This window comes from Neoarius graeffei, chromosome 11, assembly GCF_027579695.1.
Source record: "Neoarius graeffei isolate fNeoGra1 chromosome 11, fNeoGra1.pri, whole genome shotgun sequence".
Classification (NCBI taxonomy): domain Eukaryota; kingdom Metazoa; phylum Chordata; class Actinopteri; order Siluriformes; family Ariidae; genus Neoarius; species Neoarius graeffei.
The window spans coordinates 82,582,750-82,597,090 of NC_083579.1; the positions used below are offsets into that span (position 1 = coordinate 82,582,750).

Sequence of the window (14,341 nt, forward strand, 5' to 3'; positions counted from 1 at the left end):
TCCCTGGGAGGCTGAGAAGTGTGATTGGAGCACACTCTCCGGTCCCCTTTCTTAAAAAGAGGGACCACCACCCCAGTCTGCCACTCCAGAGGCACTGTCCCTGACCGCCACGCGATGTTGCAGAGGCGTGTCAACCAAGACAGCCCCACAACATCCAGAGACTTGAGATACTCAGGGTGGATCTCATCCACCCCCGGTGCCTTGCCACCGAGGAGCTTGCAAACCACCTCAGTGACTTCGGCTTGGGTAATGGACGAGTCCACCTCTGAGTCATCAGCCTCAGTCTCCTCAGTGGAAGACATGACGGTGGGATTGAGGAGATCCTCAAAGTATTCCTTCCACCGCCCGACAATGTCCCCAGTCGAGGTCAACAGCTCCCCACCCGCACTGTAAACAGTGTTGGCAGAGTACTGCTTCCCCCTCCTGAGGTGCCGGACGGTTTGCCAGAATTTCTTCAAGGCCGACCGATAGTCCTTCTCCATGGCCTCCCCGAACTCCTCCCAGTTCCGAGTTTTTGCCTCCGCAACTGCCCGAGCTGCAGCACGCCTGGCCTGCCGATACCCGTCAGCTGCCTCGGGAGTCCTGGAGGTTAACATGGCCCGATAAGACTCCTTCTTCAGCTTGACGGCATCCCTTACTTCTGGTGTCCACCACCGAGTTCGGGGATTGCCGCCACGACAGGCACCGGAGACCTTGCGGCCACAGCTCCGAACAGCTGCGTCCACAATGGAGGTAGAGAACATGGTCCACTCAGACTCAATGTCCCCCGCCTCCCTCGGAAGCTGGGAAAAGCTCTCCCGGAGGTGGGAGTTAAAGACCTCCCCAACAGAGTGCTCGGCCAGACGTTCCCAGCAGACCCTCACCATACGTTTGGGCCTGCCAGGTCTGTCCAGCTTCCTCCTCCGCCAGCGGATCCAACTCACCACCAGGTGGTGATCAGTTGACAGCTCAGCCCCTCTCTTCACCCGAGTGTCCAAGGCATAGGGCCGGAGATCAGATGAAACGACTACAAAGTCTATCATTGACCTCCGACCTAAGGTGTCCTGGTGCCACGTGCACTTATGGACACCCCTATGCTCGAACATGGTGTTCGTTATGGACAAACCGTGACTAGCACAGAAGTCCAATAACAAAACACCACTCGGGTTCAGATCGGGGAGGCCGTTCCTCCCAACCACGCCCCTCCAGGTGTCACTGTCATCTCTCACGTGAGCATTGAAGTCCCCCAGTAACACAATGGAGTCCCCAGTCTGAGCACCCCTCAGTACCTCTCCCAGGGACTCCAAGAAGGCCGGATACTCTATACTGCTATTTGGGCCGTAGGCACAAACAACAGCAAGAGCCCTCTCCCCAATCCGAAGGCGCAGAGAGGCGACCCTCTCGTTCACTGGGGTAAACTCCAACACATGGCGGCTGAGCTGGGGAGCTATAAGCAAGCCCACACCAGCCCGCCGCCACTCACCACGGGCGACTCCAGAGAAGTGGAGAGTCCAGCCCCTCTCGAGGAGCTGGGTTCCAGAGCCCAAGCTGTGCGTGGAGGTGAGCCCGACTATCTCTAGCCGGTACCTCTCAACCTCCCGCACAAGCGAAGTGACATTCCATGTCCCAACAGCCAGCCGCTGTGTCCGGGGATCAAGTTGTCGAGGCCCCTGCCTTCGACTGCCACCCAATCCACATTGCACCAGTCCCCTACTGCTACCTCTGTGGGTGGTGAACCCACAGGAGGTCGGGCCCACATCACCTCTTCGGGCTGAGCCCGGCCGGGCCCCATGGGCAAAGGCCCGGCCACCAAGCGCTCGCATACGAGCCCCAACCCCGGGCCTGGCTCCAGGGTGGGGCCCCGGCTGCGTCATCCCGGGCGACGTCACGGTCCTCGGATTTTTCTCCATAGGGGTTTTGGTGAACTGCTCTTAGTCTGGCCTGTCACCTAGGACCTGTCTGCCTTGATATATTATCGTGTTGATGAAATAAAACTTTTTAATGCATTTCCTGTGAAACGAGACGAGCTACTTTAGACTGGTTCCCTGCTCTCTTAGCGACTAACTTTTGTCATCCGATCGGATGATTACCATTAAAGTTTTACTTGACCTTGCACAGACTTTAGTCGTATCGGACAGGAGGTTTTTCGAGCATTGTGTGTGTGTGTGTGTGTGTGTGTGTGTGTGTGTGTGTGTGTGTGTGTGTGTGTGTGAGAGAGAGATACGTGGAAAGGGCAAGTGAACGTGTACATATAGTTTGTTGGGTTATGTGCATGCTGAACCAGACTGCCCCTCTTCTAGGACAGCATTACTTTACCATAATCACACACACACACACACACACACACACACACACACACACACACACACACATATCAGCATGCAAAAAACAAGGGAGGGAAAGACCCATATAACTTGGCTTTCCATTTACTGCATAAAGAGTTCAAGGGAACCTGTGCCCGTGGTCTTAGATGGGTACAGTATTCAAGATTTTCAATGTTTAAATTACATCCAAAAATAAAATATTCAACAGTGAAGTACAATATGAGGCATGATGGATCCCTTCTTCTTTTGAACCAGAGCAAATGGGGGGGGGGATAGCCTTTGTCCACGTGGTGGGGGAAGAAATGAAACAAAGTAGGCCTGAGTTTAAAACTTCACATTCTTTTCAAAAATGATGAGGATGCGTACGTTTTCTGGGGAGATGGTAGACCTCATTGCAATCGCGATATCCCCTGCTGTGGAGAACACCCTCTCACTAGGAACTGAAGTACCAGGCACAGCGAGGCAGCGTCTTGCTATCAGAGTGACTGTAACGTTGTGAAGTGACTGTACAGTTAGCCAGTCGTCATGAAGTGCAGTGGCCTGGTCCGTGAATTTTCTTTTCACAGGATGGGGAAAATCTCATCAATATTTGTGGGGAAAAGGCTGCCTGTTTTGCTGGTGAATGCCTTCAGGCCCTAACTCTAACTGACCAGGTAGTACGTTCCTCATGAATATTCATGTGTTTCCCCTGGTTATCTGAAAAGAAAATTTGCTTCCAGGTGAAAACTTGCAGGGCAGATGTCACCACCACCACCCCCTGCCCAACAATCAAATATTAATTTTCACAATCGTGTGTATTTGTGGTGTTTTAATTTTTTTAATTTGAATTTAGAATATTTGTTGACCGCACTATGCTGTGACTAAACTTTGCAATTATTCTGTGGTTCACATGCATGCTGCTCTGTACCGTATGGATCACAGCACAGCTATGGTTCATTACACGACTGCTTTTAAGATTTAGTTTTTGTTTGCTTGCCTGTTTGTTTGTTTGTTTGTTTGTTTGTTTGTTTTCTTTCAAGCATTTTTGTCTGTATCCTTGCTGGTGAGATTAATACTGTATGAAGTGATATTTGCTGGGAGAAGAAAGAGTGGTTGCCTGGTGCTTAAAGTACGCTACGTGAGAGACTTTAGTGTGTGTGTGTGTGTGTGTGTGTGTGTGTGTGTGTGTGTGTGTGTGTGTGTGTGTGTACTATAGATAGATTGGGGGGGGTGGAGAGATGGATGGAGAGAGAGCCTTGAAGAGCCCATGAAGTGTCTATTCTCAAGAAATTATCACTTTGACAGGATAGTCAGTGGCGGTGTAGACAGAGGAGGCCAAAAGCATTTTCGGATAAAAACATTCCTTTATTTTCCTTCTTCTTCTCTTTTCCCTTTAAAATTGTGCAAATATTTACAGTGCAAATAATCGCCCCAAAACAAAAACTGTTCCAAAACAAAATGGGCATAAGTTTGCCAGGCTATGTCTTTCTAGACCCTGCACAAAACTCTCAACACGTTTCAATCAGCCATGTTACCTGCACCACAATTAGGGATCGACCGATATGTTTTTTTCAGGGCCGATACCAATTATTATGGAATTGGGATGCCGATAACCGATATGTGCAACCGATAAATGTAAACATTATAATTCACATGAAATTAAACATAGCACACACTGACACAGACCTTCATATCCATGAAATGTATGTTTAATTGTAAAATTGAACATGAAATTTTGTGCAGGGAGATGCCAGCAGCATTTGTACAATAAAGTCAAACATTAGTTAGAATAAAATGAGAAATAAAATAATAATAAAATAAATATTCACCAATAAAAAAATTAATCACTCCCTACTATATTACAGCTCACCATTTTCAGTGGAAAATAAATGAAAATACACTCTGGATTCTTTTACACTAAGAACTAAGTAAGACTTACCAACTTCAAGTAGTTTTTAAATAACAAATCAAGTGTAGGGAGCTGCCTGCAGCACTTTTTAAAAAGTAAAATCAAAGTCGGCTATCGCTCCCTATTATGTAACAACTTAACAAGTAACCGTCTACATTCTAATGCTTTTAATGCCCAAGCCTAATATTCCCAATTTAGGATTATACTGTAGTGAAGGAAGCGCAGTTGCTCTGCATGTTAAAAGCTCTGGTTAAAAGGAGCGGCTGCTCCTTTAAGAGTATATCGCTTTCCGAATCAGAAGCACTAGCGAGGAGAATCACTTGCGCAAGAATTATAAATACTAGTGGAGTACATTACAGCGCAATGTGAAGTAGCATAAGAACATTTAAGTCAAGAGTTTAATTGATGTATTTCGTTCATTACCGTTTATCCAAGCAAGTGTGCATCCACGACACAATTAATTACTGAGCCCACAACAAGCGTCCTGACAAACTCCCTACAGTATTACACAGCCTGCTAGCACCATATCACACCTGGCTTATTTAAATGTCCCAATAGCGCTTTATAAAGTTACCTAACATATACAAATGCAATGCGCTTTTTGAGCACGAGTCTGCTTCTGCCCGAGTGCCCATACGGCCGCCTTGAAACAGTTCACAGCAGTTAGCTATGCGTGTTGATTGGCTACATCTCTTGTGCCAAACAAATCAGATGTTGTGGTGGGTGGGACCGTGTTCTTGAACTCAGAGAGGCGAGTGCAGGAAAGGACGTGCAGTGACAGTCGCGTTAGGAACGAAATGGCTGCAAAAAGGCATGTTATCGGCATATCGGTGGAAATCATGGCCGATACCAATAACCCTAAAAATGCAGAATATCGGCCCGATATATCGGTCAGGCCAATTATCGGTCGACCCCTAACCACAATCACTGACACACTGAGGCCCTGGGGCCCAATACAGCCTAAGGCTAGCTGTAGCCCCACCCACTAGGCAACCCCATTGCCAAAAGTAATCAATTAACTAAATAACATTTATTATGGGGCGGCACGGTGGTGTAGTGGTTAGCGCTGTCGCCTCACAGCAAGAAGGTCCGGGTTCGAGCCCCGTGGCCGGCGAGGGCCTTTCTGTGCGGAGTTTGCATGTTCTCCCTGTGTCCGCGTGGGTTTCCTCCGGGTGCTCCGGTTTCCCCCACAGTCCAAAGACATGCAGGTTAGGTTAACTGGTGACTCTAAATTGAGCGTAGGTGTGAATGTGAGTGTGAATGGTTGTCTGTGTCTATGTGCAGCCCTGTGATGACCTGGCGACTTGTCCAGGGTGTACCCCGCCTTTCACCCGTAGTCAGCTGGGATAGGCTCCAGCTCGCCTGCGACCCTGTAGAACAGGATAAAGCGGCTACAGATAATGAGATGAGATGAACATTTATTACAAAATAACAACTCAAAGAAACATACATAATAAACAAAATCTCAAAACCGTTTTCTCCCATCAAAATACCTTATGTGCAGATAAAAACACCGTTTAAGTAATAAACCTTAAAACACCCCTGTCAAAATGGTTCAACCCACCATCCACCCGTGAAACCCCTCTATTTGACCTGAGTGGTTCAGTCCCTCGGGTTCCCCATGTAAACCAGGAAGTAGCACAGTTTGAATGGTGGTGAGTAAACTGAATACAGAAATGTAATTACAAAGTTTTACCCAATAAATATGAGTGTTTTTCATATCCCGTGTGTACGTTTGCATTTCTTGATATTAGACAGAGTTAACACAGATGAGAGATGTAAATGACAATGAGCATTTTGAACAAGACATGACAAACACATTTGCTGTCCAAAACTGCTGCTAGCTCTTTCCCCGCTCTCCCCACAGCACTGTTAAATGCATGAAAATGAAGTTATGGCAAACAGTGATTTAATGACCAGCAGGACTTATAAAACCAGTTATATTGAACAATGCAAGCAGTATGGACAAGGAAAATAGCAATACACTAGTGACGGGTCAGTTGATGGTAAAGTGCCGGTAAACGGCTGCCCGTGTGCTGCGTGAGAATCACAGCTCGCTCCTTGACAATCACCTTGAAGACCCACTGGATTGACAGTCGAGTTTGGAGATTTTTTTTCCTCTCCCTCCTTTTGTAAGGAAAATTTCTGTTTCCTGTGTTTATTTTTGTGAACTTGCTTGTGTGTGATGCCTTTTTGTGTGTGTGCACACAGGTGAGATGGTGACGAAACAGCCTCTAATCAGAAGCATGCGCACGGTGAAGAGAGAAACTCTTAAACTCATCTCAGGCTGGGTCAGCCGTTCCAATGACCCACAGATGGTAAGATGCACACGTGTGTGTGTGTGTGTGTGTGTGTGTGTGTGTGTGTGTGTGTGTGTGTACACGTGCATGTACACACAGGGAGCCATGGTACCCTACACTTTTTACACGTTCCTTTTCCACAAACACACTTCTGATCAATACACCTTTTAACGTGTCACGTGTGTGTTCTGATGAAGCTGTACCTAATTCAGGTGTAAGTCACTCTGAACCTGTTAAGATAATCTGTCACCACACACACACACGATGGCTCTCCCCCGTTCTTTTCCTCATCCTTTAAGCCTCTGTGTGTGTTTTCTCAGGTCGGGGAGAACTTTGTTCCACCTTTACTGGACGCCGTCCTGATAGATTACCAGCGGAACGTTCCAGCAGCCAGAGAGCCGGAAGTGCTCAGCACCATGGCGACCATCGTAAACAAATTGGGCGGCCACATCACAACTGAGATTCCGCAGATCTTCGATGCTGTCTTTGAATGCACGCTGAACATGATCAACAAAGTAAGACCTTGCTTTATTTCAGACACTGTTCTACACTGGATTTGATTTTGGATTTTTTTTTCTCACCCCAACATGCAAACAGTCCACAGCCGTGTGGAAAGTCAAGAAAAATTAAATCTTTTCTAAAAACTTGCACAACAAGACTTTACAAGACTTGAAGCAATAGTTTGGCACAAAACAGTTTTTGTTTTTGTCCGTTGTGCAGCAGTCGTCAATAAGCCGAGACGTGTTTGCCGACAGGTGTCTGATGTTTACAGTTTTACTCTAAAGTTATGAGACTAATTCCAAAATCATTACCGCTTTGAGTTGATCATAAATAGACTTTATGGTTCCTGACAATGCGGCTTTCCTCTTGGTACACTCCTTGTTATTTTAGAAATGGACCAAAGGACAACATGGAGCTTAAAAAGGGGGAGGGGGAAGGGCCATGATCTCCAAGTCATAATCTTTCTCCAGTCAAATACGTCTTAAATCTAGAATCACGTTTTCTCAGCATAGTTTGGTGTTGCTCCACATCAGACCTGGCTTGGTTAGGTTGTTCGTGTTGGAGCCACGCAAGCAGTATAGCTGTAGCCTCAAGCTGGAGGCGGAATTGTCTGTCAGTACTGAATTGGATGCGGAAAACGTGGTCATAGATTGATGACGTGGTTTTTTAGGTATTTTATGGGATTGATTGTGTAAATAGGGTTACTGAGCTAATTGATATTTTAGGCATTTATTTTGCATGTGGCTGAGCTGGAGGCTATTGAATTAACTCCACACTTCTTCTTAGCTACATTACCTCTGATGATAAACTAAAAGCATCTAAACACCAAATAATTCTGAAATGTGTGATGGATTACATTTGGGATGATGAGAAAATTGTTACCTGAAGGTGGAGGTGCAAAGAGACCAATTTGTAAGTGATTATTTATAAAGTAATAATAATGCTGATGTTCTGCTAGCAGTCAAATTCATATTCTGTTGATGCCACGAGATGGTCTCCATTGTGGTGCCAAATGTCCATGTGTCGTCTCTGCGTCCGTCTGAGAAGTCTCGACCACTCCACTCGTTCTTGGAATTTCTTGAATGTTTGTAGGATTTATATGGAAATGGAAACGTCACTGCAACCTGCAGATAAACAGAGTAGATTTTGGAACTGATCCAAACAGGGCCAAGGTCACAGCAGGGTCAGACGTCTGAAATTGTTTTTCTTCAATAGCTTCCTTCCCGTTTGAAGTATATTTGAAAGGTATTTCAGGCGTACAAATTAGTAACAAGAAGAATGAAACTTGTTGACATTCTAGTTTTCCTAGTTGTTTTGTCCCTCATAGTCTGAGTCTTGTGTGTGGGTGTGTTTTGTTTTGGTCCAGGATTTTGAGGAGTATCCAGAGCACCGCACACACTTCTTCTACCTGCTGCAGGCAGTGAATTCCCACTGCTTCCCAGCCTTCCTCGCCATTCCCCCAGCACAGTTCAAACTGGTGCTGGACTCCATCATCTGGGCCTTTAAGCACACCATGAGAAATGTGGCTGACACTGGTGAGAAACCCCACAGTACTGACTGCAGTGACTCTATACAGTGTACTGTGTGTGTTCTCTTGGGAAGACATTATGGCACCATGTCCTCGAAGTTTAGTCCCGTTAATCTTGTATTATGAGTGTTCGTGTCCATCCCTTGTTTGTGCTAATTTGTTAGTCTGTATGAGCTGTATAGTAGTGTCTCACTAAGGCATTAAGTTGCTTGTGTTTGACGTTCAATAATGTAATTTTTGTCGCGCGCGCGTGTGCGCGTGTGTGTGTGTGTGTGTGTGTGTGTGTGTAGGTCTGCAGATTCTCTATACGTTGCTGCAGAATGTGGCCCAAGAGGAGGCAGCAGCTCAGAGCTTCTACCAGACATACTTCTGCGACATACTGCAGCATATCTTCTCTGTAGTTACGGACACATCACACACAGCCGGTGAGTCATACAGTGCAGAGTCACTAAAGTTAATGATGCACTACACACACCCTATGAGTCACTGCTGCTACTCAGAGTTTGAGGCATAAATATGAATAACGCACAATATCTAACAGAAACATGCACCACACAGATGACTGAAGTACTGTACAGCCTTTGTGTTGATACGAGACTGATTAATTAATCCATCAGTGAATCACTATAAATTAACAAGAACTATATGAAAGAAATATGCACTGTATAAGAGAAAAATTTAAATAATCTCCCTAAAAATAATTATAGTAGTAAAAGAGCTGTTCAAAAAAAAGATCAGAGACTGGACTGGAAAAGGGGGAGAAAAAAAGAACAATGAAGGGGCGCGCTATAAAGATCTGTAAGGAATATGGGTAAAGTTGAGAAAGTAAGAGGAGGTAATGAAGAGGGTGGGGGGGTCAAGTGATGCTTTTCTTGGGGCAAGTTTGATTGGATATGATGATTTAACACACAAGCCAAATACATGCGATGTGAGTGGTAAGATGGCAGCCAGACGGCTTCGCTCCAGATTTTATATACAGGGTTCCCGCGGGGTTTTAAAAGGTAGTAAAAGGTAGTTAATTAAAATAGGCTAAATTATGGCCAGTAAAGAGTAGTAAAAGGTAGTAAATGTAATCTGACGTGGTAGTAAATTTTTTTTGACCCCCATCCAACTGGGCCTATGTGTTTTCTAATTCGTTTAATTAACCTGCATGCCATAATATCCATAAATTACTACATTTGGGCGAATTTATTTTTATGTATCGAGGAGGACCGCAGTGAGGAGTTGGCGGCGCATGCGCATTGAATTCCAATAACGGTCGAATCCAGTATAAATTTATACCAGAGATTTAGTACGAGACTGACTTTGCTTATACGGCTCTAGTCGAATCTATCTGTTGACCCGACTGGCGACATCTGCACGAGAATTAAACAATGGGGAAATGCAGATGTTCAGACCTCTGGCTGAGGAACCTGATTTTAAAGACTGGCTAAAGGCAGTAGATGGCAATCGGCGAGAGGCGTTCATTGAAAAGTTGATCGAAGAAAAGGTCAAACAACTGAGGCACATGTGATGCATTGTGTGCGCGCGCGCCTGGTGCGTTGTGTGTGCGCGTGCGCCTGGTGCGTTGTGTGCGCGCGCGCCTGGTGCGTTGTGTGCGCGCGCGCCTGGTGCGTTGTGTGCGCGCGCGCGCCTGGTGCGTTGTGTGCGCGCGCGCCTGGTGCGTTGTGTGCGCGCGCGCGCCTGGTGCGTTGTGTGCGCGCGCGCGCCTGGTGCGTTGTGTGCGCGCGCGCGCCTGGTGCGTTGTGTGCGCGCGCGCGCCTGGTGCGTTGTGTGCGCGCGCGCCTGGTGCGTTGTGTGCGCGCGCGCCTGGTGCGTTGTGTGCGCGCGCGCCTGGTGCGTTGTGTGCGCGCGCGCGCCTGGTGCGTTGTGTGCGCGCGCGCGCCTGGTGCGTTGTGTGCGCGCGCGCGCCTGGTGCGTTGTGTGCGCGCCTGGTGCGTTGTGTGCGCGCGCCATTTGAGGCATCCAAAATGTGATGAGCAAATCTGTTGAACTGTTCAAATGATTAAGATTAACCCTCTAAAACACTGATCTCTGGGAGGAAGGTGTTGACTCTGCCTGCGGGCCTTCACCACTACAGGACTGGTGCAAATGACTATCTTAAGCAAACTTGGCAATGTGTTGAGAGACTGCCAAAATAGGGCTTGGGTTATGTGTGTTTTGTATCTTTAGGGTGTGTGTCTTCTCTTTGTCATGTGTGTGTGCACCCATGTGTGCGTGCGCCTGGTGCGCTTTGTGTGTGTGTGTGTGTGTGTGTGTGTGTGTGTGGGTTCGTGTTTGCCATTTGACCTGATTTAAATGTAATGAGTTGATGTACCTAAGCACATAAGATTTTTTGTGCAAATCTGTTCACCTGTTCAAAAGATTATTCCACAAACAAAAGGTTGGCCATCTTGGAAAGTGTTGGCCGACAAAATGTAATCAGATCTTGTACCTAATGTGAAGTGTTGACACACAAGGTTTAGTGCAAATCTGTGTACCCGTTAAGAGGTTACGGGCCACAGTTTCACAGTTCAATAAAATTATAAATTATATGTGGAAGTTTGTTTTCTTTTATGCAAATATGCATTACTCCATGTGTAGCCCTAGCAATGGGAGGTTCTATTATGCGTCCAAAGGGAAAGAGTTACACTACCGGTACGTTCAGATTTTCTTTCTATCTTGTCTCATCAATCCAACTCTTTGGGTAGAGTTGTCACTAACTTATATGTAGCACATTCACTTGGACTAACACATACACTCAAAGATTACCTTGTTAAATTGTGAGAAAATGTCCAAATCCAAATTGTCGCTGTGGTAGTAAAAAAAATTGTGAAGATAGTAAAAAGGTAGTAAATTCAACATAAAATATCTGTAGGAACCCTGATATAGAACTCAGTGGCTCGAACCCAGAACCTTCTTGCTGTGAGGCGACAGTACACCACCCTGCTGCCATGCTGCTTTCAGCCACATCATGTTTGTAACTTCGTTGAGTCACACGTACAGAATAAACATCCAGCGGTTTCAAAATTGAATTTCTGTTCGCGGTTTCTGAATGCTCTTCATTGCTCATTTCTTGAGTAACTCGGTGACTCTTATTTGTCTTTTCTGTTTTGGCCGTTTTTGAATCCGTTTTGATTTCCAATTCTTTAAAATTTAATTACATTTTTTTTTTTGCAACATTGAAAGCCAGCGCCTTGGAAAGAAAGTCTGTAATCGCCCACGGGCATTATGGGAAAATTCTGCCTGCCAAGGAACCAATCAGGGAGCATGATTTTACCTGAAGTAGCTTGTGTCATACTGTATAATAATCGACAATATTCACTTCACCTGAGGCAGATAATTGTTTTAGTATAAATACACAAGTGATTTATTTAAAAAAGTCTTACTAAAAAATAATTAATCTTTGACTTCACAAGCAGCATGCGAGTGTACTAACTTTGCAGCGCAGACTTTTCACTGATCTACACCGAGTCACATAGAATACTTTTGTTTTGAAATCGATAAAATAAATCACAGTTCCACCTTCCCTTTGAATAGTTTTAGACCAAACTTCAGAGCATCTTTAGTGCTTTTAGGAACAGCGTTTTCTTTCATCATCTGTAATTCTTCCTCACTTACAGTGACGAAGCGATTGGACGCCGTTTTGTCGAGTCGCTCGAGGTGATTATTGAGAAATGGTCCAAATTTCTCAACCCATCAGTGTTCACAGTTTTCTATAATTGTCTCTGTATTTACACTAAATGAAAATAATAAACTATGCAGTCTTTTTTGTGTTATGCTTTACATGTAATTTTGTACAGGAAAAATAAAATTCGAACACCAAACAGAACATGGCTGCAGTTAAAACCCTGTAGGGCTGAAGATGTTGAGGGTTGCGTGTAAAGGCCATGCGTTTGTGTGTGTTTTTCTCTCTGCATAACTTCTTTGTCTGTGCGTTTCCTCCAGGTCTGACGATGCACGCGTCTATCCTGGCTTACATGTTTAACTTGGTAGAGGAAGGTAAGATCAGTATGACCTTGAACACTGCAAACCCCATGAGCAATCAGGCCTTCATCCAGGAGTACGTGGCCAATTTGCTCAAGACGGCTTTCCCTCATCTGCAAGAGTGAGTTTGTTTTTTACTTTGTTGTTTTTAATGCATGACATATTTTCCATGGAAAATTTGATGACCTTGCTAATTCTAGCATAACTAAGAACAGGTGGAAGCTAGCGGAGCACAAGCTGGCATAGATTCACCTCTGTACTAATTAACATATGGCTAATTATGGTCTAGTAGACAATCTCATGAGGCCACAAACACAATGTCAGGTTTTAAGTCATCAAACCATTGAGTTGCTTTATTATAAGGTAATAGGATTATCAAATTCCTTTTGAAATGGAATTACTGAACATTACTGCTCAAATGTATTTGGATCTTTTTATAAAAATATGCAACTTGGGGCTTAATCTTGATGCAGCGGTAATTTTTTAAAATATTAGTTTATGCCCTTTTTTAGCCATTTATGCTCACTACATTGGACTGTATTCTTAAAAGAAAACCAGGTTGTTATTTTGTGGACAAATATTACTCCTTTTATAAATCACACTATGTACTAGATATACAGTATATTAATATTTACCCTTATAGCAGACCTGGGCATTTTACGGCCCGTGGGCCGCATCCGGCCCTTTGGTTCATTCTGACCGGCCCGCGTAAGGTTATAAACGTATTTTCTAATTTTACCTCATGCATGGACTGAATGTGCATTGCTTTTATTTTGAAGTTGTGTTCAACAAAAACGCAATGCGCACAACATGAACATGACGTGAAATCCCACGAAGCCTAATCCCGCGATAACTACTTCCGTAATTTGTCCAGACCAACCACAAACTTGTACGTCATCCTTTAAACGGTCCAGCCAATCACATAGTGTGACGTCACCAGCAGGCGCCGGAGCCCGAGCCGATCTGTAGATCTGATTCCTACACCGAATTGACTGATGATCATCTGCCAGCTGTGCTTCGCATCTCCGCCTCAGACATTCAACCTGACTCTGATGCACTCGTTAAAGACCAACAGAGACTAGATTTCTCTCACTGAACAAATAAAAAACTAAAAAACACCAAATGAGGTGATTAGACTACAAATGTGGGCATCATTATTATAATATGATGTATCTTGCTTGATATTTGGAGTAGAAAGACAATATTGTGATGTCTTTATTGTGTTTTGGGGTGAATGTGACTGAAAAAAAAAGGTACAAACGTTCACATTTTGTTAACCATTGTTTTGGGAAATTTGATTGAATAAATAACATTTTTTGTAAGGCAACCTGGTTTTTTCCATACTCTTACCAGTCTTAGCAGCTTGTAAAAACAGTGTTATTTACTGCTTTATATAAAGAAATACAATTAATATTATGCAGAATTTAGTTCAGCCTTTTGGTCCGGCCCTCCACAAAACTTTCTGTTTCTCATGTGGCCCCATGGAAAAAAGAATTGCCCACCCCTGCCTGATAGTGATTCTTCCTGTTTGCGTCTAAACCAGATCTAGATCCGTGTCTGCTGCCGGACTTCAAACTTTTGCTGTATTTGTGTGTTTAGTGCACAGGTGAAGGTGTTTGTGACAGGGCTGTTCAGTCTGAATCAGGACATCCCTGCATTTAAAGAGCATTTGAGAGACTTCCTGGTGCAGATCAAGGTGAGTCAGGCAACACGATATATGTCTGGTAATGAGGCCTGGACTTGTTCAGCCATATTTTTTCTATCCGATCCTATTTACTACTATTAACAATTGAGATATGGTTTGTTTTCTGGGTTTACCATGGTTCTAGTAGTAATAAAAAAAACAAAACCGTTT

General features: G+C 44.7%; 2 protein-coding genes across 3 annotated transcripts in view; both read left to right on the forward strand.

Annotated features, from left to right (window-relative positions):
• xpo1b (exportin 1 (CRM1 homolog, yeast) b) overlaps window positions 1-14,341 on the forward strand; it is an 82,545-nt gene that overhangs the window by 66,535 nt on the left and 1,669 nt on the right. For both annotated transcript variants that reach the window (XM_060934811.1, XM_060934812.1), the window contains 6 exons: window positions 6,403-6,509; window positions 6,812-7,006; window positions 8,359-8,527; window positions 8,811-8,945; window positions 12,448-12,607; window positions 14,086-14,182. In XM_060934811.1, the coding sequence (XP_060790794.1) occupies window positions 6,403-6,509; window positions 6,812-7,006; window positions 8,359-8,527; window positions 8,811-8,945; window positions 12,448-12,607; window positions 14,086-14,182 (863 nt within the window). The remainder of the gene's footprint in view (window positions 1-6,402; window positions 6,510-6,811; window positions 7,007-8,358; window positions 8,528-8,810; window positions 8,946-12,447; window positions 12,608-14,085; window positions 14,183-14,341) is intronic.
• The window catches only part of LOC132894679 (zinc finger protein 260-like), a 414,543-nt gene that overhangs the window by 50,507 nt on the left and 349,695 nt on the right, over window positions 1-14,341 (forward strand). The gene's annotated exons all lie outside the window — the stretch shown is intronic.